The sequence below is a fragment of the Rattus rattus genome, chromosome 13, assembly GCF_011064425.1.
Source record: "Rattus rattus isolate New Zealand chromosome 13, Rrattus_CSIRO_v1, whole genome shotgun sequence".
Taxonomy (NCBI): Eukaryota; Metazoa; Chordata; class Mammalia; order Rodentia; family Muridae; genus Rattus; species Rattus rattus.
Genome location: NC_046166.1, coordinates 72,338,186 through 72,365,273, shown reverse-complemented (window position 1 = coordinate 72,365,273; position 27,088 = coordinate 72,338,186). Strand labels below are relative to the sequence as shown.

The window sequence follows — 27,088 nt, the reverse complement described above, 5'->3', positions numbered from 1 at the left end:
GTGCTTATGAGCATCTCAAAGCCCATGCTGGCCTCCAGGTTCCCTCAGTTATCACAAGTACTTGCTACTTGCTATATGTTCTCGCTGCTCTGCTTCTCTCACTAAACTTTATCTCCTAATGTCCCTCTCTCACAGATAGCCCTGGCCATGTTCCGTCTACTGCTCTGGATTCTTCCAGATGCCTCTGCACTCCCCCGCACCCCTTCTCGTCTACAATAAAAACCTTCTGGTAAGCCATACAACGGAAAAGACAAGACGTCAGTTCATACATTTAGGCCATCGGTTTGTGTCACTTTGTAGAAAACAACCCAGGCTTCCTACAGGGTACGAGGCATGGGTATGAAAGAGCTGTCAGGATGCTTAAGCCGGGGGCTTAAGCTGTTGTTACCTATCTTCTAATAGAAGATATTGGGATGACAAAGACCTCCAGGAGCTGGGGCCAAAAGATGGTTTGAGAGATGCTAGGCTAAAGCCTTGCAGACCTAGCTGTGGGACACACCAGGGGTAAGGACATCACCTATTTGGGCAGCACAGCTACAGGCAGGCTGCCAAGGAAGCTGACCTCCAAGTGAATCGTGTTCCATAACGCCCACGGACAACACACTACAGAATAAAAACGAAATAGGACCCTAAACAGCCAAGGTCCATCCGTGAGCAGGCTACCACACTATTTAATCTGGGGCCAGGCCAGATTGGCTGTCTTGCTAGTCAATTGTCTGAGCAAGCAGCAAACGGAGGTAGGTGGTGGACGTTAACCCCGGGGGTGGGACCAGTCCTCGGAGTCTGGAGCACGCTTCCGGCGGTGCCGGAAGCTGGGGCCGCGGGCGGAGCTGAGACCAATGGCAGTGGCCCGGCGGCCGCGCGGAGGCATCTGGGAACCCGGAAGTCCGCTGGACGGTCATGGGCATCCGCTGTGTGGCGATCCGCGCCTGTGGAGGAGGTAAGATCGATACCGGCGTCCTGCGGATGGCTGTTTGTCCGTATGGGGCTGCGGCGGTCGTGATGGCACTGCTCTCCGCCGCGATCGCGCTCCACTGTTCGCCGCTTCTAGCAGGTACCGGCCGGGACCGCCTCTGCGGGCGGACAGACTCTGCCTGGTGCTCCAGCGCCGGGGAGCCAGTGGTGGGGCCGCCTGCCTGACAACCAGGCTGCCCGGCTCTCGTGAATTACTGGGGGCCTGGACTAGAGGAGTGGGAGATACGGCCCATTACATGAGCTGGATCGCGTACACACACCGGCTTACTTGCCAGCTCCTGTATGCTGGAGACAGGCTGCCCTAGCTCAAAGCGTGCAAGTGTTTGGAGGTGGGTGAAGTCAAGATGTGGCTCGCCCCGTTTCCTGTCCCCTAAGCTTAGGGATTGTGTTCTATATGCTTAAATGATGGACCAAGTCGAGTGACTTTGAGATTCGGAGCCCCGGTTAGAGACTTTTTTTTTTTTAAGTTTCTCTATGTAGCTTGGAACTCGCTTTGTAGAGCAGCCAGACACATCTAAGACCTTGTCCCAATAGTTGGAGTCGGAGGTAGGTGACTTTTGAGATGAGGAAGAATTCTTGGATTGAGCAAATGGCACATTTGGTTCTCTCGTCTCCTTATATGACTTTGTTCCATCCGCTTGTGGAAAGTTAGTTTTCTAATATCCCCCAGCACTACACCCCATTTCTTATTAGGCAGGGAGCGAAAGGGAGTGAAAGGGGGTGGGCGCTAGCTGTTGTCCACCTTTCTGTAGACACTAAATGAGTCTCTGTAGAAGTGACTTAGCCAGCATGCCCCAGGACTGTTCGACGTAGGATTCGTTAGGGAGATTTGACCGTGGACTACAAACATGTTGATCACAGTCCAGGAATAAAATGTATAAACTTGTTGGTGTTTTGTTTTTCGATTGAAGCAGTTCTGAAAGCCCTGGAGAGGTGTTTCTCCAAGTCCGTACTGTCTGTCACTCGTATGGCGGCTTCTAAACATCCTCTTATTTAGAGGCCTTTTTTCTCTTGGGAATTGCCTTACATTTTCAGACATTCTGATTAGTAATGCTTTTTTCCCTTTGCACTTACTGAGGTTTCATTACTAGATTAGCTTGCTAAATTTCTGCCAAAGACCTGGTAGACTTCTGGGCTTTAGACCTTAAAACTGTCTGTGTTCAGGGTGAGTCTCACATAATGTACGTATTACTGTCCTATGTTCCAGCTTAGAATTCCCATTAACCTAAAGCACTCGGGGCACACAAGCCGTGATTGCCTTCCCCGGCCACAGTTTCTTTAAAACCAACAAAATGCAAACAGGCTCGACTTGCTTTTCCAGACTCTGGATTGTCGTGGCGACAAAGTCACTTATGTAAATAGAATAAGCCTCTTAATACTTCATGGGACAAATCCACCGGGTGGGGCAGTAGCCAACTAAAACTGGATCCGGTGTAAAGTGTTGGGAAATCTAATCGACGTTTCTGGAGCCTTTACTAATTCAGCTTTGTCCTGGTGTAAAGCGCCTGACTCTTTACAACGGCATCCAATCGTGGGACGGATTTATAGTCATGGCGCAGAGAGCAGCATACGGCTCAGTGACAGCAAAGCAGGACACTTATTCTCAGGCATCGTCTGGTACTCTCAGCATTCTCTGCTTTTGGGGTGTAGACTTCTAGTGTGCTGTCCGTTGCTGTGGTAAACGCCATGACCAAAAGCAACTTGTGGAGAAGGAGTTTATTTCAACTTTCTATTTCCAGGTCCCAGCCATCTTTAAGGGAAGTCAGGCAGGAACTGAAGCAGAGACCGTGGAACCCTGTTACTGGCTTAACCCGCTTTCTTCCACCTCTCAATACCACCTTCCCAGGAGTGGCACTGCTCACAGTCAGATCCCACATTAATCAAAATTCAAGACAGTTCCCCAGGGACTAATCTGTACTGTCCTTCAATGGAGACTCCCTCTTCCCAGGTGACTCTTGGCTGTGTCAAGTTGACCTAAAAACTAACCATAGCTAGGTGTCTATTGACTTAGTGATATTAATTGGGAAGTTTGCTTATTACAAGAATGTTAGGCCACAGACAAGTTAAAATAAGTAAATATTAAACTCCCCCAAAATACCCCTTGTCTTATAACATTCCATCCTTCCACAGGAAGTGTAGCAGCGTTATGTTATATACACCTGCTTCACAGGACGGAGGCGGAGTCGGGCGAGCCAGGGCAGTGCTGGCTGGTGGTTTGGGTTTTATTTGGCATAACTTCATGACAGGTTTTTTAAAGCCCTCCCATATGATTTTAGAGACCATTGGAGAAAGATTTTGCTCTTCTGGTTAGTCGGGTGAATCCGTGGTTAAAGAAGAAGTTATTTTGCCCTCAGGCAGCAGCATTTTGGTAGCCTGGTGGTAATGGAACACATTGCATTCACATCTCGGTGAGCACTGAGTCAGAAAGCACAACCAGGAGATAAAGACTGGAGACAGGTCTGTCACTTCTAACAGGAGGACGCAGCTGCAGTCATTCCCAGAGCGGTCCCCTGCCTGCATGCAAGTGGGAGGTTCCACTTGGGGAGGGGACTTTCCTGTCCCAGAATGTGTCTTAGGGGCTGGCTCATGCTAGTTCAAGACATACTTTTCCTTTTTTTTTTTTTTTTTTAAAGATTTATTTATGGGGTTGGGGATTTAGCTCAGTGGTAAAGCACTTGCCTAGCAAACGCAAGGCCCTGGGTTCGGTCCCCAGCTCCGGGGGGGGGGAAAAAAAGATTTATTTATTTCATGTATGTGAGTACACTGTAGCTGTCTTCAGACACACCAGAAGAGGGCATCAGATCCTATTACAGATGGTTGTGAGCCACCATGTGGTTGCTGGGAATTGAACTCAGGACCTCTGGAAGAGCAATCAGCGCTCTTAACCACTGAGCCATCTCCCCAGCCCCCAAGCTGTACTTTTCTAAGCTTTCTCAGTTTTAGGGAATTCGAGAAGGAAGGATGCTAGACATGTTTCTGGGCTGCTTAGCATAAAGGAAGAGGGTCCATGCTCAGAGTCTGCAGATTATAGAAACAAACCTGTGGGGTTGGGGATTTAGCTCAGTGGTAGAGCACTTGCCTAGCAAGCACAAGGCCCTGGGTTCGGTCCCCAGCTCTGGAAAAAAAAAAGAAAAGAAAAAAGAAACAAACCTGTGCTCAGTTTGGGGTGATAAATATGGAAACATGGTAGACAAAAATATTTCTAGGTTTACTGGCTGGTTTTGTGTGTTAATTGACACAAGCTGGAGTTATCACAAAGAAAGGAGCCTCAGTTGAGGAAATGCCTCCATGAGACCCAGCTGTAAGGCATCAACTAGTGATTAAGTGGGGAGAACCCAGACCATTGTGGGTGGTGCCATCCCTGACTGGTAGCCTTGGGTTCTATAAGAAAGCAAGCTGAGCAAGCCAGGGGAACAAGCCAGTAAGTAACATCCCTCCATGGCCTCTGCATCAGCTCCTGCTTCCTGCCCTGTGTGAGTTCCAGTCCTGACTTCCTTTGGTAATGAACAGCAATGTGGAAGTGTAAGCTGAATAAACCCTTTCCTCCCCAACTTGCTTCTTGGTCATGATGTTTGTGCAGGAATAGAAACCCTGACTTAGACACTAGGCATGCTCAATGAGTCATTATTTTAGTTGTTTAGAAGAATGATCATAACGACTTGGTGACCCCGCTGCCTCTGCAAGTGTCTCCTGTATTAGTGAGACAGAAGGAACAACTCTGAAGGTATAGGTGGGGGCGTTTACCCCAAAGGTGCCAGCTTTGCTTAGCAGCCGACTGTAGATAGCATCTTAACACCTCCGGAGTGTTTCCTCATCTGTAGTGGATGGAGTTAGCTGTTAATGAGCACTGTGATCTTAAGCATTCAGCCTGGCTCATCTGCCCCTCATCCCCACAGAGATTGACACGGCACCCTTTTGCCCTGAGTGACAGGGCTCTCAAGAGAGAGGGGTTTATAGCAGGTGTGGACAGGTCTCAGACAGTTGCCAGAAGGCAGGTGTTTGCTCAGAAGTCACTGCTCCTGGGACAGCCACAAATATCTTCCCAGCTCTCTCTCCCACTGCAGTGGACATTGGGTCCTATGCTAGTGGCATACTTAAATCAAATGTTTTCATTCAAGTGTATCCCAGGAGGTCAGGAGAGGGCCTCCGTGGTGATGTCAGGCCAGGCTGGGAGTGCAGGTAGCTTGTAGGGTGCTGAGGACAGGAGAGAATGAGCAGCTCAATCTGGGCAGGAGGGAGCACCAAGGACCGAAGGTGGCTCTTGATGGCAGGCTCTTGGACTGAGGCCAGAAGCTTCCTTGTCAGGCCTGGTGGGGCCTTTCTCTGCCAGGGTTCCCTGTGGACCAGATCACATTTTCATGTGTGTGTGGGCTGTGGAGTTGGTAAAAGGTGGTTAAAGTGGTAATGAGCACATTTGTGGCTCTACATGGACTTGAGGAGGCCAGTCCATTAAGCATGTGCCACATAAGCATGAAGACTTGGATTCTATCTCCAACCCCTGTGGAAAGTCAGGCATGTGTGCTCACAGTCCCAGTGAGGGGAGGGGCCACAGGATCCCTGGGACTCATTGGCCACTAGAGCATAATCAACAGGACCCAGGTACTAATGAGAGCCTGGATCAAAAAGTAAAGTGGAGGGGTTGGAGAGATGGCTCAGTGGTTAAGAGCACTGACTGCTCTTCCAGAGGTCCTGAGTTCAATTCCCACATGGTGGCTCACAACCATCTGTAATGGGATCTGATGCCCTCTTCTGGTGTGTCTGAAGACAGTGACAGTGTACTTGTATATAATAAATAAATAAATCTTTAAAAAAAAAAAAAAGTAAAGTGGAGCTGGGTAATGGTTAAGTCCATGAAGTGTCTGCTGGTCAAGCGTGGGGACGGTGGTGCTGAGGAAGCACGGACAGGAGGGCCCTGGTACTTGCTGTGCATCCAGTTTAGCCAAAGCAAACAGCCTTGGGCTCAATGACGACCCTGGCTCTCAAAGTAAGGTGGGGAGTGACTGAGAAAAACACCCAATGTTGACCTGAGGCCTCCATACACACAGGTTCCCATGTGCACACTCATCACATCCTCCATACACACACGTTAACATGTGCACACTCACCACATCCTCCACACACACACAGGTTCACATGCGAACGCTCATCACATCCTCCATACACACAGGTTCCCATGTGCAATCACATCCTCCATACAGGTTCACAATCATCACATCTTCCATTCACACAGTTCACATGTGCACCTGATCACCCTCCATACACAGGTTCCCACAGGTTCCCATGTGCACACTCATCACATCCTCCATACACACACAAGTTCCCATGTGCACACTCATCACATCCTCCATACACACAGGTTCCCATGTGCACACTCATCACATCCTCCATACACACAGGTTCACATGTGCACACTCATCACATCCTCCATACACACACAGGTTCACATGCAAACGCTCATCACATCCTCCACACACACAGGTTCACATGCAAACGCTCATCACATCCTCCATACACACAGGTTCCCATGTGCACACATCACATCCTCCATCCTCCATACACACACATGGTCACATCCTCCATACACAACGCATCATTCCCACATCCTCCATACCTCCACACACACAGGTTCACATCACATCCTCCATACACACAGGTTCACATGTGCACACTCATCACATCCTCCATACACACAGGTTCACATGTGCACACTCATCACACACAGGTTCACGCTCATCACATCCGCCATACACACAGGTTCCCATGTGCACACTCATCACATCCTCCATACATACACACACACACACACACACACACACACACACACACACACACACACTAAAAACAAGGTGGACATAGGTAGACAGCTTCTGAAGAACAGCTCCAAGGTTGACCTTTGGCCTTCATGTGCCACCCACATGCCCCATGGGAAATAGTGGAACATTTTATTGAGTAAAGTCAGGCTGGGAAAGTCTGAGATGCCTTTCCTCCAAGGAGCTGACGGAGCTTTGTGCTGAGTGGGCGCTTCATTGGGAAAATAGTTTCCTCAGGGGTCCTTAAGTCCTGTAGTCTGTGTAGAGGGTGCACATCGACTCGTGCTCTATGATTCCAGAGAATGCACGCTTTGGGTTCTTTCCTGCGGCCGAGCTGCTCTAAATATTCAGACAAAGCCCACACCCACAGGAGCTTCTCAAGAAAGGCCAGCTAAAATGGAGGCAATTAAACAAGTGAGCATGGTGCAGGTGCTCCACGTGCCAGCTTGACCCTGACGCAGATGTGCTGCGTTTAGAGCGTTCCCGTTATTATTTAATTAGTATCTGAGTGTGGAGGTGTGGTTGAGGAGAGGAGGATGGCTCTGTCGGGCTTCTGACTAAATGGAAGGCTGCAGACGGGAGCCTGTTTTCCAGGGAAGGACGGCGCTGCGATGAGAGAATGTGTTAAATGATCTGTGTTTGTAGGTTGACAAGACTTTCTGGGAGATGAGGTCAGTCTCCCCAACACACACACACTCACGCACACGCACGCACGCACACGCTGTCTGACGCATCACAGAAAGCTGGGAGGACAGTGCTGCTATTCACTGTCGACTCCGACCATCTCTTCCCCAGAACTAAGAGTGGAACCTGCAGTAAACCCAGAGTCGATGCAGTCAGCTTTGGGAAGCATGCTGGGTGGCCTCTGATGACTTCATTCTTACGGCTTCATTTTCCTGTTTTGCAGTTTTACAAAGAGCACTGTCCCTCCACACAGCGCACGTGACAAAGGACATGGACAACCTTTTTCAGTTGGTGAGGAACATTGTGCCTGCTCTGACGTCGAAGAAACACAAGGGGCAAGATGGAAGGATAGGCATAGTCGGGGGCTGTCAAGAGTGAGTGTGCCCGTCTTCCCTCCTGCCTGTCCGTCTGCATCTGCCTTCCTCCCCTGTCTGTCTGTCCATCCATGTGCAGTGACTGTTCCCGAATGCAGTCTGATGGGTGCTAAGTCCTTCTCACTGGTTACCTTCCTGACCAAGATTGAGGCTGAGGGCCCAGGGGCTCTCCCGCAGTGAGTGTTGGTGTTGGTGTTGCTGTGCTTTCTTTGGGTCCTCCCACCCTAGCGCTGAGTCCGTGTGCTGTGTGCAGGGTGCGCTTGGAGCTCCTGTGGGCCTGGGCAGCCTGTCTTACGAGTTTGTGCACACGTTAATTTCATTGCTTCAAGCTGTGCTGCTATGTTTATGAGGAGAGTGAGACCAGCCTTGCCCTCTGTGTGTCAGTCTCTATCCCTGTTTATTTCACTGGGGAGAGAACATGCCAGCGGCAATGAGCACAGTGACTCTGTATTTGAGCACCATGCCAAGGACATCTGCTGTGTTTAGAGCATAGGCAGGACGCTGGGAATCACGCAGCAGGTACAGTGGCTGCTGTGGCCAGTGTCTCTTTGTGGCTTCTGCTCGAGTCACTCAGAAGTTGTGCTTCCTCTGAGGACCTGGTGTTTGCCGACTGCCTTGATGGTAGTCATCTCCACCTTCTCCTGACAGAAGCCTGTAGCCAGCCAGCCCTTCTCTGTACTTGGTATGGACACCTCAGGTACACAGCCAGTGCAGAGACTCGGTCTCAGACGTCATGGGACACCTCAGGTACACAGCCAGTGCAGAGACTCGGTCTCAGACGTGGACACCTCAGGTACACAGCCAGTGCAGAGACTCGGTCTCAGACGTCATGGGACGCCTTTCTAGTTCTGCTCCTGTGTGAATGTTTACTGAGCTGTCTTCTCCGTGTTGTTTGTGTTTTGAGCTGACGTCTCCATCATTTGTCGATGGCTTACATATGCTGACACACAGTCTTATCCTCTTGTATTGGTGATGTCACTGCAGATGCTTTTGCTTCCCTGAGGTTCTGACTCCAGTGTCTCCATTTAGGTACACAGGAGCACCGTATTTTGCAGGAATCTCAGCTCTGAAAGTGGTAGGTTTCCCTCAGAGTCTTTCATTGGGGTTTCTCTGCTTAAACCTTGGGTTGTTTAGGGACTTGGGGAATTGGTTTTGCCTATAAGAACACGTGAAACACAGGCATGAGGGTCTGAGTTCACATCCTACTGCCTACGCCGCTCTGGCTCTGTAGGGACGGAACCTGCAGTGCAATGGGGTCCTTAGGGTTGGAGGTGTGGTTCTGTTTGTTTCTGTTTTTTGAAACAGTGTCTTTCTATGTAAACCTGGATTTCGTGGGGCTTGCTATGTAGACCAGGCTGGCCACCAGTGCTGTGATTAAAGGCATTCGACATTGTGCCTGGCTGACTTTATTTTTATTGTCTTAGACCCTCCTCTGTATTTCCCTTTTAAAGGAGAATGTGACAGCTTTGGGCACTGTTTGTCCATTTACCACTGAGGTTTGGCTTTTTTTTAGGCCACTTTCCCTTCCTCAAAGCCACCGGCTGTCGACTTTCACCTGCATTTGGGCTTGGGGGCCTAAACAGTAGCACAGGTAGCCATTGTATGTTATGGTGAGAGCCGGCGTGTAAAGCTGTGGTCTGTGGAGCACGGCCTTCTCTGAGTCCACCTCTCCCTTCTCAGGGTGCAGATTTGACCCACGTGTTCTGTGCCAGGGAGGCCGCGCCAGTGATCAAGTCCTACAGCCCAGAGCTGATCGTCCACCCCGTCCTGTGAGTGTGCAGCATGGGTCCCTTTCCCTGCGGCAGCACCGACACTCCTGTGTCTGCTGGGCTTCATGGCCCTTACCTGTCACCACAGCTCAGGCCAGAGGCTTGCAGATTGGAGGCCAGCTCGTACAACTAACAACCCTGTCTCAAAAGAAACTTGCAAAAGGTTTAGGATGTGACTCGTGAAGTGGAGGCTTGGTCCCCGACACCTCAAATAAAAAGAAAGCCATAGTTAGTCCCCAGCTCTGCTCCCACAGAAGACAGCGAGAGGGCGAGAGGAGAGACCTAGGGCATGAGGAGCCGCGGATGCCGTGTTGTGCGGGGCCCCAGTCTCAGTCATTTGGGGCCTGCGTGGGTAGGGTTGCCTGAGGCGATGCTCACAATGCCTGGACTCTGTAGGTTCAGTGGGTGCCTCTGAGCTGAGCACTGTGTGTTCCAGGGGCTCCTGAGAGCTTCATTGATGGCAGGGCCCACGTCTCCCTGGGCAGTGCCACCAAGCGCTGAGACATGCCTGACGGATCTTGCTCAGGATCGTGCTCTTTTTTGTCTCACTTTAACCACGATAGAAGTAAAGTGGGCTGAAGAAGGGGCTCAGTTGAGCGCACCGGCTGCTCTCGCACCCACATGGCGCTCACGACCATCTGTAACTCTAGCTTCAGGGGTTTGATGCCCCTTCTGACCTCAGCGGGTACTGGGTACACATGCAGTGTACAGACAGACGTGAGGGACAAAATATTTAATGAAGTAATGCAGTCTTAAAAGCTAAAGCAGAAGTAGATCAGTCCGTGGAGAAGACAGAGATGAAAGGTCAGATGTATCCTGGGGCAGGGAGAGGAGGGGTCGTGACCCAGTGGCCCAGCCGGCACTCTGGTCTGCACCACAGTCACTGGTGCCGAGGCAGCCCTAACTTCTTGTGGTGTTCTGGAATGTGAGTGTGTGGGATGTTAGGGAGGGTCCGTGGGAGCTTCTGCACTAGTGTACATGCTCACTCTAAACCTAAATTATTTTCATAGTAAAATGATTTAGAGCTGAGATGTAGGGCACGTCCCTGCATGGTCAGGGTCCTGGGTTCAGTCCCCAAAACCACACATACAACACAGTTTCAAACAAATGAAAGCCTTGACAAAACCATTGTGCCTTTTTCCTTTGTTAGTGACAGTTCTGACGCTGTTGAGGAGGTGGAGAAATGGCTCCCCAGGCTGCATGCCCTTGTCGTGGGACCTGGCCTAGGTAGGGACGACCTTCTTCTCAACAACGTGAGGGTAAGTGGTGTCCTCTGTGTCCTCTCCCTCAGATGCAGCACTGGGGCACAGTGTTTCTTTGGTTCTTCAGGCCCAGTGCATGCTCTTGTGCCTGGAAGTGGATGGACATGCACTGTGCGGGGAGGAGGAGAGGTCACCAGGAGTCACGGCGAAGGGTTTCCTGAACAGGGCAGAGTGGAGCGGCTTCCTGAGCAGGGCAGAGTGGAGCGGCTTCCTGAGCAGGGCAGAGTGGAGCGGCTTCCTGAGCAGGGCAGAGTGGAGCGGCTTCCTGAGCAGGGCAGAGTGGAGCGGCTTCCTGAGCAGGGCAGAGTGGAGCGGCTTCCTGAGCAGGGCAGAGTGGAGCGGCTTCCTGAGCAGGGCAGAGTGGAGCGGCTTCTTTGCTCTGGAGCTTTCTCATGAGCAGCAGCAGAGAGCACAGGCTGCATGTTTCCCGCCTGGTTTCAGGGAGGTGCAGCAAACGTGAGGTTTGGACAGACTTGCAGCAGGTCTGTGTCCTCCTAGTGTGAGCCTGCTTGCCAGGGGTCCTGGTGCAGATTCGGCCTCTGCGTCCATCAGTTTCACGAGAGGAGCGAGTTCTATGCTGTTGTGACTGGGCAGCTCGTTGTTGCATCTGTAGTTCCTACTGCACTGCCAGGCATCTCCTTCCCGAATCACTCAGCGTCCTGGTGGAACCAGTGTCCTGAGTGATGGTGCGTCTGGGTCAGGCTCCAGGGGAGCCTGTACTTCCCTAGTCAGCTCTTGGTTTGCTGAAGAGGCTGTGCTGTGGGAGCTGACCCTGTGGTTAGCGGTTCTCAGCCTTCGTAATGCTGCACCCTTTAACACCGCTCCCAGGACTGCTGCATTCACAATAAGCTTCTCCTTCACAAGCTGGTGTGAACCTAATGTCTAGAATGCTCTCATCACACCAGGTTTCTTCTGCAGCTTGCTCTGCAGGTCCTAGAGACACATGCCTGGGGGTAGGCGTATGTCTCACTTCTAAACAACTGTTATAGCTGTCTCAGAACTGCACATACCGTGAGGCTGTGTCTTTGAGGAGTGTCTCACATTGCACACACACCTTCACAGGGCTCTGCTCCTGCCTGCTGTGGCTCTCCTGAGAGAAGCATAGCTCACTGTGGCAAACCTTCCCTGTGACTAAGTGTCAGCTTTGGGCTGCTACCCTGCTGTATCAGGGAAAGCTAGAAGAAACCCTGATGTCACTTTGCCAAATACCATGAAGTCAGAAATGGACCTACGACTGAATTGCAGCACCCTGTGGTTAACAGTAAAGCCAGAGTCACAGCAAGCAAGCAGGTCTGTGTTGTGGAAGGAAATGGGCTCCTCTGAGGCTCCTGTGCCCGGACATGGCTTAGGGGCTTTTGAACTTGAGCTAGTGCCAAGCTAATGTGTTCCTTACCCAGGCACATTTCTCCATGTGCTGACAGTTTTATGTCAACTTGACACAAGCTAGAGTCATGAGAGCGGAGGGAGCTTGAATTGAGAAAATGCCTCCATAACAGTGGCTGTAGGCAGGCCCGTAGAGCATTTTCCTAGTTAGTGATGGATGGGGGAGGGCCCAGCCCATTGTGAGTGGTCCTGGTTCTCTAGGAAAGGCTGAGCAAGTCGTAAGCAGCACCCTCCACAGCCCCTGCACCAGCCCCTGCCTCCAGGCTCCTGCTCTGTTTGAGTTCCTGTCCTGACCTCCTTTAGTGATGAACTGTGATGTAGTGTAAGACAAATAAACCCTTTCCTTCCCAAGTGGCCTTTGGTCAGTGTTTGCTCCTGGCAGCAGTGTCCCTGACCAGGAAACGAGGACTGAGTGCCAGGCCCCGCTAGTTGTCTCCTCATGCTCTCCTTGTCCATCACTTTTTCTTTCACTTTAAAGATGTGTTGTGTGCACATGCTGCACGTGTGGGTGTGCACATCACAGCATGTGGATGAAGGTCAGAGGTCAACCTGCAGGAGTCAGTTCTGTGGGGTAGCAGGCACCGTCAGTCTGACCACTGCACCAGCTCATCTGGTTGCCATGAGAGGTCTTCTCACAGTGATTGGTTGATGAATAACTAACAACTATGATGATTACATGTGTATTTTTAAATGGGAAACCTCGGAAGCTTTCAGGATAGGATCAAACTATCGCTCTGTCGGGAAAATGGTCCACTATTATCACGATCACTTGCTAGTTTAAAGCATGTAAATAAAATGGTAAGGATGGTTTGGAGAATAACTAAACTTCAGTCTTCAAGCACTGAAGTGTACCCTGAGCTAGGTGTTTGACAGTGGTAGGTGGTCTTCGGGGCCAGGCCGAGGCCCACATGCTGGGTCTGCCCCTGGTGTTACAGTCGCCCTAACTGTTTAGTTTGCTTGCCCGTGACCTGTGACCGGGAAGGAAGCACTGCCTGCCCCTGCCTCCTCTTATGGAGATGAACTTGTTCTGTCAGAGGCTCTCTGCAGGTTTTACAGCAGGCAGGGAGACGGTCAGTGTGATAAGAATGGAGCTCAGATCACCCCGATTTTGGTAGCTGGTGCTGGGCCAAGACTTCTTAGAACCTGAGCCAGGCATATTTAAGCACAGCACAATTCTGGAAAACAGAATTCCGACAACAACTCAGTCCTGGTGCACAACACTTTAAGATGCGCTTACACTGAGATTCTTAGAAAGTACATCGGCTTCTTTTACAAGAATGCGTTCTGTGGACTCAGAGATGGGGCCAAGATTTAGTGTCTGTAGAGACTGAGGTAAACAATGCCTGTGGGTCAGCCTCGTCCTGGCCTTAAGGTAGCACAGAAGTCACTTAGGCTGCTGTAGTGCACAAGTGATGTCACTCGCATGGATGGGTTTATGGCTTAGACGCAATGCTCAGCATCTGGGGAATGGGTCTCAGGTAAGTAAAGCATAAATCCTGGGAGACATGGGCAAGCCTGGCTCACCTCCCTCATTCCCAGCATTCCATGAGGAATAGCTGGGCAGCTCCTTCCATTGACGGTAGGAAAACTGTGTGTTTAACCTTCCTGGCTTCTCCAGCGCTTCTGTCTGAACAAGGCCTTCTTGCCCTTGTCACTGTTGACCTTGTCTGCTCTTCTGCAGGGCATCTTGGAATCCACCAAGGCCAGGGACATCCCTGTCGTCATTGACGCGGTGAGTGTGGCCTCTCATCTCCCGCAGCAGCACGGGATCTCTGAGGCCCGCCCGTGAAGGTGCACCCTTGTTCTGCACAGGACGGCCTGTGGCTGATTGCTCAGCAGCCAGCCCTCGTCCACGGCTACCAGAAGGCCGTTCTCACCCCCAACCATGTGGAGTTCAGCAGACTCTGGGACGCTGTGGTGAGTTCGTAGGCCTCAGGGAAGAAGGGACATAGCATAGCCTCTTGCCCTGACCTGGGGTAAAGGGGGCTCCACAGTTGTGCCCCGCTCAGGACATGGGCCTATCTGCAGGGAGACTGACTTGTAGGTGTTTGTCCTGCGATCCACCATGCATGCTTGTTGGGCCAGGAACTGCCTACTGTGCTCACAGGCCAAGGCACTCACTGTGTGCTGCAGTGCTACTCCGTGAACCTGCAGCCCCTGCTCCATGGGGTGTGGGAGAGAATGAAATCATTATGAAATAATAGGAATCCTGACAGCAGGCATCGTAAGCCTGGGCTCTGTGGGGGAGGGGTGCACACATCATCCTTATCCAGATTCACGCCGTGTCCACAAACCTGGTCTAGCCAGGTCTCCAGAGAACACAGAGTAAGTGCTGGTATTGCTCCCTTTGAGGGCTCGGTGCCAGTGACATCCTGCCCACTTTCCCCCCAACCCTAAATCAGTGCCTGGATTCCATGGACTCCTGATGGACAGGATGGGTCCTCACCATGTCACCAATGGGCCCTGTGTGTCCAGGAGGACTTGGTTTTCTGTGACTGTCATCTTGTGTTATAGCTCAGTGGTCCTATGGACACCAGTAATCACAGTGGATCCGTGTTGAAGCTCAGCCAGGCCCTGGGGAACATCACCATAGTCCAGAAAGGAGAGCAGGACCTGATCTCCAACGGCCAGCAGGGTGAGTGAGGACTTCCCATGTCACTTAGGCCACACTGGCGTGAGTCTGGAAACCTCGTTCATTCACATATGGTAATGATATGCATTGAACTTGCCAGCCACACTTGAAGATCCTTCTATGTTCACTCCTAAAGGTTTGCACAGGGCTGCAGTGACCAGACATGTTTTGGCTAGCAAGGGTTGTTGTACTTTCACACATGCATGTGAGTGTGTGCGACACACACACACACACACACACCTTCCTTTAATCAGGAAGCAGAAGCAGGAGGATCTGTGTGAGGCCAGCCTTTTGCTGCGTTTTGTCTTAACTGCTAAAGTGAAGGAAAGCTCAGAGCTGGCATCGATTGGAAATGCCAGTTGCCGTCCCCCCAGAGCTTAAGGACTGCTCAGCCAAGAGCAGAGTGGCACAGGCAGCAGTGTGGGGTCCCTGGTGAGTCTGCTGCTCTGCGCTGTCAGAGGGCCAGGCCCTCATATTATTCCATAGAAGTAGCTGTTAGTGAGATGTAGTTGTTGACAGGGACCTGAATTTAGAGTGCTTAGAACCCCAAGGGATGGGCAGTAGAGATGACTACTTAAGAGCTTTAAGACCATTGACTGCCCTTCTAGAGGTCCCAAGTTCAATTCCCAGTCACTTCGAGGTGGCTCACAACCGTCCGTGCTGCTGTCTCCTGATGCCCTCTTCTGGTGTATCTGAAGAAGCGACTGTGTACTCATGTATGTGGTCATGCATACGAGCCCATGAATATCCACGCAGAGCCAGGCAGGGAATGCATAGAATGTTCTCAGGACCCAGACTGTAGCAATGAGGCTCTCCTGATCCCAGCACATTCACATCTCAAGGCATTCCCAAAGCAGCACCTTTTCCTGTGCACCGGTGAACAGTGGTTGTCAGGGTGCCCAGGGGGTGCTGAGGATGCTGCTGCGGGCACTTTGGGGCTTGTTGTGAGATGGCATTTGGGCTGCTTTCCCAGGAGCTCAAGCTACATAGGCTGGAGGTGTAGTTCCTCCTTGGAACAAGCAGGGAGGGGCAGGGCAGCTCATGGTGTCTGTTCTGTGCAGTGCTTGTGTGCAGCCAGGAAGGCAGCAGTCGCCGGTGCGGTGGGCAAGGAGATCTCCTGTCAGGCTCCCTGGGGGTCATGGCGCACTGGGCCCTCCGTGCTGGACCAGAGAAAACCAACGGGTATGGCACACTTTTGTTTGTCCCACTTTGATGTTATCCATGTGTCGGTTCTCCTTAATAGCCCTGGGGGACGTCAGAAGCCGAGGTTCCCTGCCCACAGGAGCTTCTACACACGACTGCCAGACCCAGATCTACCAGTTGAAGGTGTGGCCCTGGCCTTGGTGCTAATCCAGGCAGCCATGGTTGATTAATGGCACCACTGTGGGGAGTTCAGTAGGGGCTTCTAGAAACTGAGGGTAGAGAGCACACAGGCTGGAGGAATGGCCCTCCAGGGCACTCATCCTCAGAGCTGTGAGTCTCTGGGGCAGCAGGATGCTAAGCTCACCACACCTGACCTGTCCTGTGGACCATCATGGCCACACATGTTAGTGTGGAATGTGAGGCTGCTGGGGCTCCCACAATACCCCCGGTACAGACGGGTCTCAGGCAGCCATGACCGACCTTCACTCACATATGCAGGGCAGTGGTGCAGGGTGATTCTAGTTTGTCCTGTGGCCCAAATGGAGTGTGCAATGGAGCAGCAGGTCTGCATGCAGCACTCAGGCATTCTGCCACATTCTGAGAGCGCCCGGGAGCACCATGAACCCTCCCCACCCCAGCAGCAGGCACCACACACCTGGAGAAACTTCCCTGTCGGTTCGACCATCATCAGGAACGGGGCTCGGGGCCTCCTGGTGTGTCTCAGGCCTGCTTTGCCACCGCACCTCACCCCAGTCCTAGTGAGGATGTTTGGGGTGTGCCAGTGCACGGCTGCAGTAAAGTGGCCTCTCAGAAGCCCAGCCGGTGTGAGTTTGCTGGGTGGGAGTTGAAGGTAGAAATGGGGTGAAAAATGGGAGCCCAGAGCCCAGAGCCCTTACTGTGGCCTACAGCAGGAAAAGAAAGCCTTTGATGGTGCTCTTATCTTACAGCTCCAGCCCGCTCCTGGTGGCTGCCTGGGGTGCATGCACACTCACAAGGGAGTGTAACCATCTGGCCTTCCAGAAGTACGGGCGTTCCACAACCACTACCGACATGATCGCTGAGGTGGGAGCTGCCTTCAGCAAGCTCTTCACGACCTGAGCCGGCACAGACTGAATCCTCCATCGCCTAGCCTTGGGCTCAGCAGCACTTGATGGATTTTAGCCTGAAGTAGCTGACAGGATTTAGGACGTGGCTGTCCGACTACTGTAGAGTTGAGATGTTAACGACACTAATCTGGTCTCCGTGGTTTTCTGGGCTTCTCAGAAAAGTCTGAGGAGAAAATGAGAGTAAACCTCCCAGCAGCCCACCTGGATTGGGCTGGCTCTGACACAGACATTTGGAGTCCATGGCTGTTCATTCATTGATTCTCGTGCCTTTTTGTCACTACAGTAACCACGCACAGGGCTCCAGTCTCTGGGTGGTGGGGGAGCGCAGGGTTTGTTTCCTAACCAAGGCTCACAGGATGGCATTCTTGGGCCTTAGTGTTCTATTCAGTGACTGAGTGTTAACTTCAAGAGGAGTTCAGAAGAGACAGTGGCCATGCAGAGGAGATCTTTTAGCGGCCAGTGGGAAGGGCAGGAAACCAGGGTGCCACTGGCATTTGGGCGTGGCAGGGAGTGCCAAGATGCCACGTGCGTGCTCACTGCTGCGTGCTGGGCCCTGCGCTCCCTGCCGAGCCTCCCTCAGCCTCCCTGACAGCCGCCTGGTGAGTGGGGTCTGCTCTCTGGCTCCCCTTGTGTCTGGTCCTTGGTCACAAGGGACAGCTAACCATGTCCAGGAATGTCTCCTGAACAGATATGAGCTTACTGAAGGGAATGGTACCACACAATTAACTTTCCAGGCTGTTCCGAACACACACCAGTGGGCAGCACAGGCTCACTTTACTGTGGCTAAACAGCCACAATTAGCAACTTTAATGTAAAGTTTTTAATACAAAGTTCATCACAAAGAAAGCAGATGCCATGCGTGCAGGCACGTGGACTGCAGCTGCCTCATCCTCAAGTCCCGGGCTTCTGGTGTTTTGTCCTTGGATCCAGCAGTTCCCATGTGGAGGCTGCATGGCCTCTGTCCTGAAGAAGAAAGCTCTGGATAGCACCACATCCTCTTGTTCATGGTCAGAGAGCAAAGGCAGAGAGAGGAGGCCGAGGAGAGGGGGGTGACACTGCCTGACAGGGCCAGCTCCTCGACCACGAGGGTTGAGTTTTGCAGCTCTTGCTGCTACACATCTTCCCCTCAGCCCTCCACCCCTGCCTTGAGTGGGCCTGTCTCAGACACCGGATGACCAGCTACTGTCCGCCCCTTTACTGCCTGTGACATTGGCAGCCCCTGTCCCTGCAGTGTCACTCACCTTAACATTGATGCCGTGGGTCATGAGGTCCTGGCGGAGTGCGTCACATGCCTCCAGCAAGGGCTGCCTCTCCTGGAGCTGCTGTTTCCGGGCCTCCCCTGTGGCCCCAGGCGTGGCCAGTGCATACTGGCGGACCTTCAGCCTGAAGCGCACTAGTTCATCTACCACACAGTGCAGGGCTACTGTGCTGCTGTCTCCTGAAACACACTGAGCCATAGACGCTTAGATGAGTCTGCCCCGCAAGGCAGGAGCCCCGGGACAGCCTGGGAGACCACCCTCGACTACATCCTGGGCTGAGACCTGCAGGCCTTCCTAGTTATCCTGATGAGCCCTTCCTGGAGAATATGTGGGGAGGTTAGGTTAGTAAGACCAGCTCAGCAAGACTTCGTGCCTGACTGGCTCACTTAAGCTGACCCTGTCCCACCGCCAGACCTCAGCAACAGTTGTAGGGTGTGACAAGTGTCAACAGAATCCTGTCATCTCCAGAGAATCTAGCGGCCTGAGCCGTAAGTGTGAATAAAGACAAAGAATTCTGCCATAGAACAACGTGTGTGTGTGTGTGTGTGTGTGTGTGTGCGTGCGTGCGTGCGTGTGTGTGCGTGCGCGCGTGCGCACATACTGATTGAGATCCCATGAAGTGGGCTGTCGAGTAGTCTGGCTACAGTCAGGACAGTGGCTGAGCTGTTGCCTTGCCCTTCCAGGACAGCCTAACGCTGTCAGGAAGAACAGAATGAAGTTGTGTGCACCGAGGAGGGACCACCCAGAGAGAAGAGCTGCCCTGTGCTGTGTGGGTGAATCAGCTGGGGCTGGGGCTGAGTGGACAGTGACCCCGGCTTCCATATCCACAGACAGGTACAGTGGCTAATTTAGGTACAGTCCTGCACACCTCACCTCCATGCACTGAGAGACCTGCATGGACACTAACCCAGATGTCAACAGTGACATCCAGAGGATTGTGGGACACACCTAGGGACCATGGCCAGCCCCAGGGATGTCATAAGCCATGTCCTTAACTAAACTGGAATTGAACAGACCCAGGAACCCTGTCTGTCCTCATGTGGACCGGGCATCCACGGCGTCTCCCCTCTTAGGGAGGAGAGGGCTGTGGAAGGACCTGGCAGTCTTGCTCTTCCTATTCGGTCCAACTGAACATCCAGGAAGGGACAGGGAACTCAAGTGTCCTGAGGACAGCCAGAGGCTGGCCCTAGCATCCCTGCTAGGAACATAGAGCCAGCACCACACAGCCGGACAGGGCGGGATCTCCACAGAACTGGCTCGTGCCCACTGCCGTCTCTTACATGGCTGGGGGGACGACATCCTCACAGGCACCTCTCTGTTCTGTGGGTGTCAAAACAACCGCAGAGCGGTGGTCCGACTCTGCTGGAGGTCAGCCAACAGGCACTGTGCCCCTCCAGCCAGTCAGGGACCCTGTAGTGAGCACCTTGCAGAGGAGAGTGACAGCGTGCAGCGTGTAGGCAGTTTCAGGAGAAAGTGTTTGGAAGAGATGGACGTACCTGTCGCTTGGCCAGAGAAATCCCAACAGTCTCGAAAAACTGCTCAATGTAGGCAACGATGGCCCCAAACACAGTGGGACTTCTCGGGCCACCAGCTTCCTGCAAGAGCATCAAAGTGAGGTCAGAGCATTTCTGCTTCAGTTTCTGTGGTTCTCGCGCAGCCAGGCTCACGGCAAACCCTACATGACCGTCCCGGCATGCCGGTGACATGTGCCTCAGCTTACCTGTCTGTCCGTGCACACCTGGGTCCTGTGGGTTAGGCATGGCCATGGGGACAGTGCATGGGGCATGGTAATGGAAGGTCTCCCTCTGAAAGTCTGCTGTGTGCCATGGACCCACGTGAGCCAAGCCTCGCCCTGTGATGGCAAGTGCCAATCTGTCCCTGTCCTGCAATCAGCTTGTGCTCGTCTTCCCCAGAGGTGGCCAGGTGGTGTAGGACTCACAGGAAGTGATGTTTGTAAGTTAAGGGGTGGCTGCAGCTGACAGAACCGCCCACAGCAGCTTCCCTGAGTCTGGTTGGGTTGCCCTACTGGTTGCCTTCAGGGCATATAATGTCAACCTGAACCAGTGGGACCGAATGCTCAATCCCTCAGTGACCATGTAGGGGACTCAGAAGAAAGGTACCGTGGTGTCTCTGGTGCCTAGTGTGGAAATGGAGCCCTGGTCAGGAGACACAGCTCACCTGTGGCAGGTAGTGCCACATCTGGGAATCGACTCAAGCATCCAAAACTGGAGCCATTCACCACAGTGGTGTTCCAACCAAGGGCCTAGCACTAGAGCCCTGTGTCACCACAAGGAAGAAAGGTCTCCTATGATCTGCATGGCCACCTAGATGCTCCCATGGCAGCACCCTGGAGAGCCTTGGGACCAGAGGGCCCGGGCCAAGCCTAGGGTTGGTGACTTCCTTTCACTGAGGTACAGGAGAGTAAGCCCTGGGGAAAGGAGGTTGTGCCTGCCAACCTGGGAGCAGTGAGAGCAGAGCAGACAGAGATGGCTTCCTGTGGTGCTTACTTAAGTCCCAGAGCTGGGTCCCCTGGAGCCACTCCATCAGGAGACTGAGACCCAGCTGGGTGGAATCTGAGTCGGGGTCACCGCAGACAACTTCTCGTTGTCTTTTGGAGGTGTTTCCTTTCTGTAAAGGGAAGGCAGTGGATCCTGGAGATTGAACTCAGGGCCTTGCCTGTGCTAGGCAAACACTTCACCACTAAGCTACTTATCCAATCCAACTTCCTGTCCCAACAAACAGCAGCCCCTTCAGATGCTGCCAAGCCACCAGGAGGCTTGCTTAACACTCATGGGGGCAGCCATGTGACAACCGTCTGTGTGAGCTGATCCACCTGCTGCCTGGGTTGTGTTTACTACTGAACGAAAGCATCTAATGAGGCACAGAGCTGAGCTGGTGACATCCCACAGGAGCGAGCTTTAGGCAGAGTCTCGGTGATGGATGGACTCAGTGCCCATTCCTTAGGCAAGCCCCCCTGACATCCACAGCACCCTTCAGGTTACCTTTGAGACTGCCCTGAGCTGTCTGTTTGCATGGTGCACAAGGTCCAGGATGGAGTTCACTGCCCTCGGTGTGTCAAAGTCATTGGCTAGCGCAGCCTTCACGGCCTTCTTGGTACTAGCCAGCCTGGAGTGGGATACGGGAGTCACCTATGATGAGGCAAGCACGGGACTCTCCGGTGCCCCAGCCTCGCCTGGCACCAGCCCTGGATACACAAATACCCTTCCCTAAGAAGTAAAAATATCTCAACTCAGGGAACCTTCCTAGGCTGTGTTTATGGTTTTGTAACAAAATCCCAGTTACCACCTTAGCCAAATAAAAAATCTTGAGTTAAGGAAACCTGACCACTTGTGAGCACACAGTATCCACTCAGGTGATTTTGTAATAGTCAACTACAGAAGTGACACCCCCTCCCTTCCGACTGTGGCAATTGTGAGCTACCGGAACAAGAAGGAAACGTGCCCAGCTCTAGGTGAACTCAGCCTGTGCAGGACTCAGGACCCGAGGGGAGTAGGGGTGCCTAGATGCTAGCTCCTGGGGGCTGGCACCGGCAGGTTAGGAGACTGTCCAGGACCCGCCTTACTCAGGTGCTCCTGCTGACCTCTGCCTCCTGGCCACCTGTCCCCGGAGCGATGGTGACTGCTTACCTCTCCCACAGCACATCTTCCCCAACAGGGCCACAGATCAGCTGCCCCTTTACATAGGCTCGTGCATCCTCCACAAAAGAGGCTAGCCCCAGCAGGAGGTGCCTGGCTTCCTCCAGGGTACTGTCACTGTAGTCAATGGCTGCGAAGGAAGAGATGGTCACTGAGGAGATGGCCTTGTGCACCCTGAGAAGCCAGCGGCAAACGGTGCTGTGGCCAAAGGACTGCAGCCTCTCCTGGGCACCGAGACTGGGTGTGCTTCCCAACGAGGCTTCCTCTGGTCTCCTGTCTCCAGTCAGCCCCGGGGAAAGGAAGCAACCGTGCTGCCCGGATGGGCTTACCCCAGGCACACGGGAGTCAGCTCACCTGACCGATAGTTGGTGCGCAAGCAGAAAAGCCGGAAGACATCGGGGGAGAAGGTCTGCAGGAAGTCCTAGAAAGGGAAGACAGGCAGCTGTCAGTCAGGGTTGTAGCTGGTGACTCAGGGTTGCACATACGGCATGCCTTGTGCGCCAAACCCTCATCGCTGGTTTCCCAGCAGCGTCTCCAGCATCCTTCACATGGCCGTCTTCATACCTGTGGACGGGCTGAGGGAGTAGCCGGGGACACCCTGCGGACCAGGCTGACATGAACACAGGAGAGGTTTGGCTGCTACCTGGAGGCCTAGTGACTGACAGGCAATGTACACAATGGAAGGGAGAGGCCATATTTGCATGGCCTCACTGGAGGGGAAGAGAGTACAACAGCTTAGTCAGGGCTGGAACAAGCTGACATCCAGGCTTGGGTTCAGACTGAGATCAGGATCGAGGACTCTGTCCACCCATGTCATACCACTGTGTCCTGCATAGCGAGGGTGCTCCTCCCTGCAGATTACTCGTGAAGTTATTTATCTGACCTGAAAGCCTCTTCCCTGAAGACCAGCTCTCACAGTACCAGAGGTGCTGTGCCAGCTTCCACGGAAGGGGAGCCAGCTGTGATGCCTGTGAACCACCATAGCCCTAAGGGTGCAGCATTGAGCCTGTGCCTTGGTGGTTTCCAACAGCTCCTTAACTGGACTTAGGCCCACTCGGTTCTGGAAACCTAGCCAACTACCTATGGAGAAGAAGTTCCCACTACCACTTCATTAAACCCGCACAATTCCTAACTAACTATATCCTAATACAGACAAATACAGTTCTCACCCCTCATAAAGGGAACTTCTCTTTGGCACAGACGGAGGCCCTAAGAGAAGGAGCCCAGTTTCAGCTGATCCACCCACCACACAGTTCCCGCCCCTGAGGCTCAGTGATCACTGTGGAAGATGCACAGAGGTTCTAAGAGCCAGAGGAACAGGGAGTCTCCTAGAAACCCACGGAAGCTGCAACTATGAAGTCTCACGGAAACGACCCTAACAACATGGTCTGAGCAAAGACAACAGACAGGCTAACACGGACAGGTGACAGCCCAGGAGACCTCAGCCATACACAAAGAACTGCACATAACTAAGAAATGTTGAGAGCAAGAGGAACAGTCTTCCCCTGGGGAAAAGCACACCAGTCGGCTCACATCGGTCAGCCCTGAAAACACACATTTAAATAGCATCGATTAGAAAGAATGAGCAAGTTACAGTCATAGGTTAGAAACACACACACACACACATACACACACACATACACACACCACCACCACCACCACCACCACCACCACCACCAAAGACAAGGAGGTCGTGACTTTGAGGGAAGTGGGGCATGGAGGTGGAGGGAAACGACGTACGTGACGCTGAAATGCAGGCTGCACTGGGAGTCAGCCTCCCATCCCAGAGCTCATGGAGCTTCCCCTGGAATAGCAGAGCCTCCCCACTATCACCCTCCACAGGGGCGCACCAGGACGATGTCTCTGTGGGCTCCTCGGGTGGAGGAGAGGGGTTTCTGGTCTGCCTTCTGCAGATGGGAGCCTCCTCACAACTCTTCCACCTTCATCGACTTCTCAAACAGCAGCGGAAGTCACTAGGAGGCCACCTGGCCGGTCCCTAGTCCTGGGCTCCGTGACCTCCTTGGGCCATGGTGAGAATTCAGCAGAGGGGGGTAGGTGGTCTGCTTGTAACTCGTGGCTCCCAGGCCCACTAACTGCTTAAGGTGGTGTTCACTTCTCAAGACACCATGATCCGGGGCACCAGACCCACCCACGGCTGCCAAGGACAGGAGGGTGGCCACAGTGAGGTCAGCCGGGCTGCCGATCGCCAGCAGAGCAGTGTGCCTGCCACGCAGCGTGCACACTCCATCAGTGTCACAGGGTCAGCTTGGACCCACATGCTTCACTCACGTGTGCACCACATGACAAAGTTCTGGACTTCACCAGGCTGCCGTGTGGGGTGTGTGTGTGTGTGTGTGTGTGTGTGTGTGTGTGTATGTGTATCTATGTGTGTGTATCTGTGAGTGCACGTGTACCTGTGTCTGTGTACATGTGTGTACATATATCTATTGAGTGTACATGAGTATGAATGTTAGTGCATGTATGACAAGTTTGTGTGTGTGCCCATGAGTGTACATGAGTGTATGCTTGAATGTGTATATGCACCTTAGTCTGTATTCACACATGTGTGTGAATGTATACATGTGTGTATGTCCATGTATACATGTGGATGTAGGTGAAGATTGTCTGAGTATGCATAAAGGAAAGCATGCATATATATGTATGTATTCAAGTATACACAAGCATATACGTGTAGCCTTGGTGAGTGACAGCCCTATAATTTCAAGTCCCATCTCCTGTATGCACTGCCCCATTATGGGGTTTCTGTGTTGCCTGAATCCTCATAGACCACCTGGCTAGCTCAGACCCTTGTCCACCATGCTGCACACACTGCCAAGCGTGACTCTGTCAGCTTGTGTCCTGTTCATGTCCCCGTCTGTCAGTGTGGAGACGCAACCAAGGAGAGCAGCCTCCTGGGTGGACATGCGGCTGGATGAGTTTGGAAGTCACACAGCATGCTGAGGTGACACATCACGATGATGGGGACCCAGAGGAGAGGCTTACAGATCTGAAAACCAACACCCTCCCCCCTCAGAGGCTGCCTGGGGTTCTCCAGAGTCCTCCCAACTGCCACAGCACCAGGTAAGCTGGGTGTCTTCCGCTGTTGTTTTAGAAACCCTTTGCAGTCGCCAGCCAAGCACAGCACAGCTTTCTGCATGGCAGCGGCAACCGTGAGCTTCCCTTTCGGAGTCTGTGGCTGCTCACTTGGGAGCTCCTGACTGGCACGTCCAGCAGAGAGGGCCACGGGGTCTTGAGGCCTGGACCCATTCTGCATCCCACGCCTTCTCTGGCTTTCTACCTGTTTTTTTGAGGAGTCAGCACCCAATCTACAGCTCTGACGTTGTGGACGTTTTATCTCTGAAGGTCTCCAGTGTTCTAAAAGCCATGGTCTTCCTTTCAAACTGTGAGTAACCTGCAAGCCATGGTCTCTGACTTGCTTCAGAAAGGAAGTTGGGTGACTTTGTTAAAAAGTCCTTTGTTGGGGTTGGGGATTTAGCTCAGTGGTAGAGCGCTTGCCTAGCAAGCGCAAGGCCCTGGGTTCGGTCCCCAGCTCCGAAAAAAAGAAAAGAAAAAAAAAAGTCCTTTGTTCAGAATGTGGACAGGATCACTCGTGTCTCCGTGGGCGTCACATCTGAGAGACAGATCTTGGAAACCCCAACTGTTTTCCCTTTGGGCCTCTGAAGGGCTCTGCTGTGGGGTCAAAGCAGCAGTGCAAACAGGAGTCCAGGAGGCAGCGTCCCTGCAGCCTGCAGCCTGCATCCTGCAGATGTCCGCAGGAACAGAGGAGGAGGGGTGACCGCTGCGAGCTCACAGACACTACTGGTCAGAGTGTCCCTGCTCTGTGCTGTCACCAAGTGTCTATACTTAGGGTCGCCTGAGAGTGAAACCAGATGCCACCTGTGTAAGTCAGTGCTGAAGAACTCAGAGTAAAGAGCTGACCTGCCAGGAGGCCAGACAGCATCACACGGTGACAGCCAATCTTGGAGACGCTGCAGGCTCTAACAGTGCCACCACGGAGAAACTACAGAGAGAAGGAGCTGGCACCTGACCCCCTCCCCCAAGGCGAGCCCTCACTAGCTAACCACTTTACATAATCTCCTCTCACAGGGACTTCAACCAGTATAGTCACTTGGAGAGATACCCGAGGGGGGTGCTTCCACCCTCTGGGAGGAGAAAGGAAGGGGGGAGGGACACCGATTGGGATGTAAATAAATTTAAAAAAAGAAAAGAAAGAGCTACAGCTTGGAGAGACAGAGTGGCCAGCAGAGGGACCCCAGGGGCAGAGGCTCCCACACGGGCTCCACCTTGACTGAACTTCTAGAAAGTGAGTTTTCAAGCCAACTGTGACCCGGACTGAGCTCACTGTGGTCACCAGAACAAGGACCACTAGGAACCTGAGAGATACCCTAACATGTGAGGCAGGAGCACCTCAGCCCCACAGAACCACAGGTCAAGGGCAAATGCAGACTGGCTACAAGTAAAAAAAAAAAAAAAAAAAAAAAATGAGATGAGAGTTGGGGGAGAGTGTTGGGGATTGGTTCTAATGCTCTCAATTAACCCGGCCCCCCAAAATCGGGAATCTGCATGTCCAAACGCTGAAGGTCCTTGTCCTCAGTGGCTTTTGGATCTACCAGTAAAAAGCCAATGGCCAGTGGGTAGGCAGGTAGACTGAGGCGGGACCTTTAGACAAGGGCTAGGGACTGGAAGAGAGAAGGAGAGAAATTGCCATGACTTGGAGGGAGACGATCGGATTTAGAGCTGCACAAGGAAAATCATCCAAAATGTAGGTGAGAAGGAAGGCGGCCCTGGAAGGGCTGCTCAGAAGTGTCTTGGGCAGCAAAGACTAGGAAGCCGCCCAGAAGGAGCCAGGGTGACAAAGATAAAATATAGAATTAGAGAGAGTTAAGCCAGGATTACAGGAGGGAAATTATGCTAGCTGTGGGAAGGATTAGAAATGCCCAGCCTTTAAGCTAGCCAAGACATATTAAAATTAACTGGTGTGTGTGTGTTATGAGTGTGTGTGTATACATGCCAC

At 52.6% G+C, this 27,088-nt stretch overlaps 2 protein-coding genes across 4 annotated transcripts in view; one reads left to right on the top strand and one right to left on the bottom strand.

The window, feature by feature from the left end:
• Nucleotides 1–885: 885 nt before the first annotated feature.
• On the top strand, nucleotides 886–18,919 carry Naxd (NAD(P)HX dehydratase). Of its 2 annotated transcripts, none has more exons than XM_032918503.1 (10): nucleotides 886–1,054; nucleotides 7,693–7,843; nucleotides 8,873–8,918; nucleotides 9,524–9,612; nucleotides 10,763–10,871; nucleotides 13,939–13,989; nucleotides 14,070–14,174; nucleotides 14,772–14,892; nucleotides 15,951–16,071; nucleotides 16,980–18,919. In XM_032918503.1, the coding sequence occupies exons 1-10, from the start codon at nucleotides 901–903 to the stop codon at nucleotides 17,128–17,130; spliced, it is 1,098 nt and encodes a 365-aa protein (XP_032774394.1). In that variant the 5' UTR covers nucleotides 886–900; the 3' UTR covers nucleotides 17,131–18,919. The 2 variants fall into 2 exon arrangements, with proteins under 2 accessions (XP_032774394.1, XP_032774393.1); XM_032918502.1 differs by lacking the exon at nucleotides 886–1,054 and adding an exon at nucleotides 1,282–1,304.
• The window catches only part of Cars2 (cysteinyl-tRNA synthetase 2, mitochondrial), a 36,544-nt gene continuing 27,363 nt past the window's right edge, over nucleotides 17,908–27,088 (bottom strand). For both annotated transcript variants that reach the window (XM_032918504.1, XM_032918505.1), the window contains exons 10-15: nucleotides 22,408–22,474; nucleotides 22,045–22,183; nucleotides 21,400–21,523; nucleotides 19,894–19,992; nucleotides 18,380–18,586; nucleotides 17,908–18,101 (exon numbers count right to left, since the gene is read on the bottom strand). In XM_032918504.1, the coding sequence (XP_032774395.1) occupies nucleotides 18,030–18,101; nucleotides 18,380–18,586; nucleotides 19,894–19,992; nucleotides 21,400–21,523; nucleotides 22,045–22,183; nucleotides 22,408–22,474 (708 nt within the window). In that variant the 3' untranslated portion in view covers nucleotides 17,908–18,029. The remainder of the gene's footprint in view (nucleotides 18,102–18,379; nucleotides 18,587–19,893; nucleotides 19,993–21,399; nucleotides 21,524–22,044; nucleotides 22,184–22,407; nucleotides 22,475–27,088) is intronic.